Below are 7,688 nucleotides of genomic sequence, written 5' to 3' on the forward strand. Positions count from 1 at the left end.
AAACACTGACGGAGTGTTAATATCAACTCTGTGGGAGTTAACAACATAATTCCCAGTGTTAATTTAACTCCCACAGAGTTGATATTAACACTCTTTCAGTGTTAATATAGTCCACACTCTTCAGAGTTAAATTAACTCTGGGCTTTTTGCTGTGTAAATTTAAAGTGTATTTCCTCATAAGGTGTTTGTGTTATTAGGCAGATTTTTCCTCCTCTTCCTGGTTTGTCTTTTCTACTTTCTCGGTTTCTCTCCTCCTGCTGTTTCCATCAGCCTTCGCCTCGAGGCGCCGCATTAACACCAGGAGAAGCCGAACTGCAGCCGACTCGCTGCAGAGCTCCGGTTCTGGTCTAATCCACCCCGACAGAATGCGCTTATTGAAAACGTAGTCATCTAAAGTCCTTGTGTTCTGCAGGGTTTGACCCGACCCGCCTTGTGGAGAAGCGGTTTCACTGGACCTTCTGAACCGCAGATTTAATGTCTGGTCAGAGGGAAAGTCCAGCTGCAGCTGCTGGTACTGATGGGAGAGAGAGAGAGACGAGTCTGGACTGCAGCATCTGTTTCTGTTCGTTTGAGCCTGTAAATGCTGGACTGACTCTGGGCCAGACGTCGTGTGTTTTCAGGTTACAGTAACATGTTGATGACAGACTGACAGACAGACACAGTTACAACCACATATTTGCATTTTTCTCATGTTCTGCACGTCAGTTCCTCTCTGCTCTGGTTCTTTGTCTTTGTTTTGCCAAATGCATTTTAAATCAGATGTTTGCTTACGCTGCATACAAACATGCACAAGCTTTTTTTTTAATATCTGACTAAAACATATCCTGCCTGTCTGCTGGGGTCATCAAAATTATTATTTTTGTGGAATTTATTCCATTTATTCTTTTAAAAATTTATTGTTTGGAAATTTACTTGACATTTACAAATTTCTCTTAAGTTCTGCAGTTTGTATTTATCTCATTATTATCTGGAACTTCCTCTCGGATTGTGACTCAGTTTCAATGTTTTTTGTATCTTTCATATCAATTTTGGTTACATAATTACATAGATTCTTTTCTTTTTTACATACAAACCCTGACTGGTGTTCATATTTTTCATAAACAGAAATGGAAGCAGGTTAATTCTTGCTTCAGAAATCGATCTGATTGGACGTTTTTAAAAACGTTGTGCTGACAGGAGCTGTTGGCCAATCAGTGAAGCCGTTAGAGCCTAAAATGTAGCAGCTCACATCTTTAAAAACGTCCCATGAATGAACACTTTGCACCAATCTGATGGTTTAATAACCCAAAAAGCAGATAAATAAAACGATATCTGTGTTGCTTTCAAATGTAAATGTTATTTTGTCGATTATATGGTTTTTGATTAAAATACGATCAATTGCAATGAATTAATTACAGATCGTCCGTCATTACACAGTCCAGTCTCACTGTGTCCAACCCTGGGACGAAGACACGGAGACGAGCGTTCAGCTGTTGTCTCCATAGCAACACTGATTCAGACTCGTTCAGGTCCAGCTGCAGCTGAACCCAAATGAGTTTTTGTCTTGTTCGCTTCGTCTTCCAGCTAATCGTTTTGCTTCCCAGCACTGGGATTATTTTAAAACATATCCAAGAGGATTAATTTCATAAGAACAGCGTGTGGACCGGACCGCTGGACCGGGTCGCACTCAGTTACAGGAACTGAGGTAAATCTGAAGTCGTGGTCTGATTGTTGGTTTGGGCTGCAGATGATGTTTGGCGTCCTGGCGGCTCCAGAGGTCATGTGACCTGCTGTCTCTGGGCAGATGGTGTCACGGTTCCCCAGCCGAGTCGGGCTGGACTCTGAGGCCCGGTTCTGCCTCTGCGCGTCCTCAGCTGACTCAACAATAATCTCTGGATCGTGACATAAGAGCAGGCCTGAAGGAGCGTCGTGATAAATGAAGATCAGGGGGGAAATAATTTGGGATTTAACAGACAAATTAAACCTGATGGGGAATAAAAACACAGCAGCTGTTTTAACTTTGCCTGTTTGGAGATAACAGGAAGCTGCTTTGTTTTGTTTTGTGTTGGTTTGGGTCCATTTCAGTTTCATTCCTGTTCAAACTTTTAAAGCTACTATATTTGCATTAAAATGAAAAATGTTGCGTCATCCGACTCACATCTGCAGCTTCTTTCTCTTCATGGAGGCTCATGAATCTTTAACCAGCGTCTCTATTTATCTAAAAAAAACAAACGATTCTGCGTCTCGGATTGAAAAACAATTCGTTTGGCTTGTTGAGCTGTGTTGGCCTCCTCCTCCGTCTCATTTGTTTGCGTAACGATCAGACATTCATCGTCGCCCAGCTGAAACGATTAATTACCCGTCATGAAGGAAAGATGCAAACCCCAGAGAGGAGGATTGATGCGCAGCGACTTCTGCTGCTCATTCAGAAAACATTAACTGGAGGATGAGAGACGTTTCTAATGACGGCAAGATGAACCACTTCAGAGCAGAATGTCTGATTGTGCTTTGTAAACTATTTAGATATCTGATCCTTAGACTAATGGCTGCCAGGCCTGTTTGTCCACTGAGCTTTGCTCGGCGAGCTGCAGCAACCAGCAGAGGACAAATCCATGAAGGCAGCCAGAGGGCAATAAAGATACTTTTAAACTATTTGAAATCCATCATCCTGTAATTCCCACGTAGAAAACATTTCTGACAGCCGTCCAGACTGCGGCAGGAATCCTAAAAGTTAAAGTTCATGACAACAGAAACATTCTGAACCAGTATTGGGAGCATTAACGGAGAAAGTAACATGCATACTAGTTTTGTCCTGCTTCAGTTTTACTTCTGATATGGCTGATCTTAAAGCAGGGGTCCCCAAGCTACGGCCCGCCGCCACATTTGGTCCGGCCCCCTGAACAATACCAGAGAGCATTCAGATTTTTTTTCATATATTGTATTTTCCAGTTTATATGTGGATTTTTCTTCAACCACCAGGGGGCTCTTTAGCAGGAAGTGTGTCCTGTAAACTGAGGGCGTTTTGTTTTGCATGGCGCATTGCTGCCATCTGTTGGACTTTTAGGGAACTGCTTGACTTTTATGTTATTTAATCAGTGCGGTTGTTTGCTAGCGGTAGAGCAGATGAACACGTGTTTGTTATGAACACCGCATTCCAGGTTTCCCTCAATGGAAGATATACCAGTCAGTCCCAGTGACCGTTTCACTAACGGTTTTTGCCCATGTGCTTTCTGGGTAAAAATCAATGGAGAAACGCCCCCCCCTCCCCCCTGAACAGTTTCAACTTTAACGCCCCCTCTTGCCCCCGTCAACAATTTCCGGCAGCGCAGGTGATAAACGTGTAACACTTGTTCTGTTACAAACTGACTCCGCCCCCCACCAGAGAAGGGAAAAGTTATGTGGCCCTCACAGGAAAAGGTTTGGGGACCCCTGTCTTAAAACTACCCGTCACCAACAGTAGAGGTGTTTGGATAAGAGGCACAGCAGCAGATCGTTTCTGCTTCTCCAGCTGCTCCTGGTTTCATCACTGGAGCAGCAGCGTTCTCTGATTGGTTCATTATTTTATTTTGTTGGTTGATAGATTCCATCTTTGGACATTTGCTCTCTCTGGTTTTGGATGCCGTGGAGCTGGAAGGGTTTTTTTCCTCTTAACATTTTTTACTTTTGGATGGTTGTTGTGATGTGTAACCGTGGCAACAGGGCATTGTTATTTACAACCGGGAGCAGCTAGTTAGGTTCTCCACAACTTGGATAGTACCCAAACTACAGCCCTGGATCTCAGAGGAGTAAAAACGAGGCTTCAGCAGCAAAACAGAACATTTCCTCTACCTTCCAGCCATTTGGCCAGGAGGAGATTTAAAGAGGAGCAGCAAAAGCAAATGAGGTGGATTAGCAGAGCTTGAGAGCAAATGATGGTGTCATCCAGGAACATGATCTCTGCTGCCTGGATGTTGAGCTGTTAACATGTCAAGAGCCAGAGACTGTCGCACAGCAAGTCTTCAGTCAGAGGCTACTTCAGAATCACTGCAGGACTGACTGCTACTGGAGAGTTTTCCTGCATCGACTGGAGGAAGATACTTGGATGATATCAGATATTTTTCAGCCTAAAATATGTCAGAATTGAATTTTCTGACTAGAAACTTCGGTGTTATCCAAATCTAATGAAATGTAATCTTTTCTTCTGATTATTTGAGCTGCGTTAACACCAGAACCGACCCGTTGAGCCAGCAGTACGACACCTGGAGGAGTGATGATCTGAGCTGGTCCAGCAGCAGCGAACTCCTCTGATGCTCTGCACAGTTAAATATGAGTCCGTTTACCAAACCGGGCCAACAGAACTATGATCACAGCAGCAGATCCACAACAGACTCACTGAAAGAGAAAAGAATCCAGATGCCATGTTGACCTAGTCAAAGTCCGGATCCTGTGGTTCTGTGGTGTTTTTGTGACTGAACTGTCCCCTCAGTAACTGGACCTGTGTGTTCTGGTTCTGCAGCCGACCTGCTGGTCAACACGCTGTGCCTGCCCTTCACGCTGGTCTACACGCTGCAGGGCGAGTGGAAGTTCGGCAGCACGCTCTGCTTCCTGCTGCCCTACGCCCAGGTCCTCGCCGTGCACGTCTCCACGGTGACGCTCAACGTCATCGCCCTGGACCGCCACAGGTGGGTGGAGCTTAAAGCATCAGTCTGTCAGATGTCGTCGTCTGCTTTGGTTTTAAAATGATTCATTAAAGCTTTTAATTCAGACCTAAAAAAAAAACTCTAAAGGTTCAATAAACCTGTTCATTGGTTTTAGATAAATTATCTTTTAAAAAGTGAATTCTTCATCGTCTCTCAGAACAGATGATTGGATTAAAATCCACTTTTTGAAAATTCCTTCCGTCTTTTGTAGAAAAAAACAATAAAAAAATTGTTTTTTTAAATCTAGAAAATTATATTGAAATCGGATCTGATATGAAACACATTTATTTTCAGGATTTTACTCTTAACACTAATTTTATTTAAGTAATTTTTGATTTTAAAAATAGAGGTGAAACATAAATATTTTTGAATTTCGTCGTTTTTCCTGGTTGTCGTCTGGATTCCTTCGTCTGATTGGCTGATCTCTGGTCACAGTAATAAATTATTCAGAACAGCAGGAAACCTGGAAACATATTTTATTCTTTTTTTTGACTTAAAATTCTGAACGTCGTCTGATTTCTATAATTTAAATCTGTTCCACGTTATGGAGGATTTCGACCTGCCGGACATGTGGAGCTGCAGGCTACATGATTTGCATCCAGAATTAAATTTTAATCCTGGAAACGGCAAAGGATTAAACTTTAAACACTGTTATATTACATTTAGTCCATTGAGATTCTCCGGAGGGCCTCAGCCGTGTCATGATGAGTTTTCTTCTCTTCTATCTGGTCGGGACAAATCCCTGGTGCTCCTGTTTCAGGCCTTACTTACATTTTTATGAGATATATGCATATTATTCTTTGTGTTGTTTTTTTTTCACATATTTCTTCTTTTCATCTCTGCTTTCACCTCATTTGATTTGCTAGTTTTAATTTTCTCTATGTCCCTGCTGTGATTCCAGTTTATTTTGAACATAACCACAAATAAAAGTTTTATTTATAAGCATGTAGACTGAGAAAATGGAAAATTTAGATATTGGCAGAGATTCAACCAGTAGATGAAAATCATATTAGATGTAATCTGAAGTTTACTGAAATTAGGTTTTATAACATCATATTTTGTTGAATTAATGTGTTAAATGCTCTTTAATTCCTTCAGGTTTTCGCAGTTTTCAGTTCTGCTCAGTAAAAGTGGCGTTTCTGAAGGTTTTAGTCTCACATCCATTATGTTTCTTATGTTTTTTTTTTGTTTTTAAATCTCCATCCACAGTTAAAACCAGATTTACATGCATTGATTTAAAACACAAGTTCTTGCTTTTCTAGGAAACGATGAGAATTAACAAAACTATTTGTATTCCGAGTAACTTGAGACGTATTTTTGTTTTATATTTTACTTTCTTCATTTGGAAGAATTGCCTTTTAAGTGGCATAATGGGTAAAAAAAAATACATAATTTAACTTAATTAAGTTGGTTTGGCATTTTTACCACAAAGCTATTGAGTTCTGTTTTATTGGACTGAGATCAGGAAAATAAAAACATCCTAGTTATATTTAATTTGAGCCTGTATTTAGTGTTGCTGCTTGTTTGGAAGCTGAATAAATTGGATTCGGTTTAGTTGCTGGGACTTTGTTTCCTGCCAGCGATGCTGCAGAAAATTCACCAGTTAGCCAAGAAACGCTTCAGGAAAAATAAATCAAAACATATTTTAAATGATTTAAATCAGTTCCCTGCTGTCTAAAAATGAAGCTTTTCTCTTGTGTGACCATATGCTGCCGACGTCCAGCACCTGCTCTACCAGCCCGAATCGTTTCTGTTCAAACCTTTTCCAGCTCCGGAGGCCAGAGGAAACTTTTAATCTCACCTTTGCACAGGTTAAACTCTGGCCACTGCTCAGGTGTTGTCGCGCGTTTGTGCTTCAGCTTTGGCACCACAGGGAGCGGCGCTAGCTTTTAATCCTCAGCTAACAGATGGCTGCCAGAAGACCGCAGACGTGCACTTGGCTGGCGAACGGAGCATTCACCGAATATAAATAAAAAGAAAGAGGAAAAAGAGACGATTACGACTCCGGGTGTTAATCTTTACTGCTCACTGGAGGCAACAGCTAAAAATCAGGACAACAAAGTCAGTTTGTCTTTGTTTCACCTCCAGACACGTTTACTGCAGTGGCTTTGATTTTGTTGCCTTTAGATCCAGTCCAACAGTTTAATGATTTAATGACTTTGGAAATTCTTGAGCATTTTCACAGAATAAGACTTTGTCACCTCAGATTAAAAGACTTTCTGATGGCAGAAAGAGTTTGAATTGGTCCAGTTGGGCTGTTAATCAGGCAGATTAGACGAGTTTTCTCAGTCAGGCGGTTAATCGGCCGTCAGAGGGAGGAGCTGCCATGTTGGCTCCAGTTCACCTGCTGCACTTTCTCACTCGCCTCACTCCGGGGTGACGGATTAACCAGGGTGGATGTTGGATTTCTTCCCAATTTACCGACACAGAAAACTCAAAACTGGGACAAAGAAGAAATGTTTTGTTTTCTCACCTTGTGGGATTTTAAGTGACTGTGTCAGCAGGTGGTTCTCAGTAATATGACGAAGAGGCTGATTGAGTGAAATGACCTGAAATATCGTTGGGGATCTTTTACTTAAATGTATCTGCTTGACATTAGTTTGTCAAAATGAAGTTTATTAAAGAAAAGGTGAGGACATACTTAAAAAAAATGTCCCTGTTATTTGACAGTTCAGGTCGTTGTCGTGAACCATAACCATGACAACGACGGTTCAGGTCGTTGTCATGGTTATGGTTCAGGTCGTTGTCGTGGTTACCGTTCAGGTCGTTGTCGTTACGGTTCAGGTCGTTGTCGTGGTTACGGATCAGGTCGTTCTCATGGTTGCGGTTCAGGTCGTTCTCATGGTTACGGTTCAGGTCGTTGTCGTGGTTACGGTTCAGGTCGTTCTCATGGTTGCGGTTCAGGTCATTCTCATGGTTACGGTTCAGGTCGTTGTCGTGGTTACCATTCAGGTTGTTGTCGTCGTTACCGTTCAGGTCGTTGTCGTGGTAACGGTTCAGGTCGTTCTCACGGTTGCGGTTCAGGTTGTT

At 41.9% G+C, this 7,688-nt stretch overlaps 1 protein-coding gene across 2 annotated transcripts in view; it reads left to right on the forward strand.

The window, feature by feature from the left end:
- Positions 1-7,688, forward strand: part of LOC103460674 (neuropeptide Y receptor type 2-like) — a 63,246-nt gene that overhangs the window by 46,184 nt on the left and 9,374 nt on the right. For both annotated transcript variants that reach the window (XM_017303438.1, XM_017303437.1), the window contains one exon: positions 4,475-4,640. In XM_017303438.1, the coding sequence (XP_017158927.1) occupies positions 4,475-4,640 (166 nt within the window). The remainder of the gene's footprint in view (positions 1-4,474; positions 4,641-7,688) is intronic.

The sequence above is a fragment of the Poecilia reticulata genome, unplaced genomic scaffold (assembly GCF_000633615.1).
Source record: "Poecilia reticulata strain Guanapo unplaced genomic scaffold, Guppy_female_1.0+MT scaffold_275, whole genome shotgun sequence".
Classification (NCBI taxonomy): domain Eukaryota; kingdom Metazoa; phylum Chordata; class Actinopteri; order Cyprinodontiformes; family Poeciliidae; genus Poecilia; species Poecilia reticulata.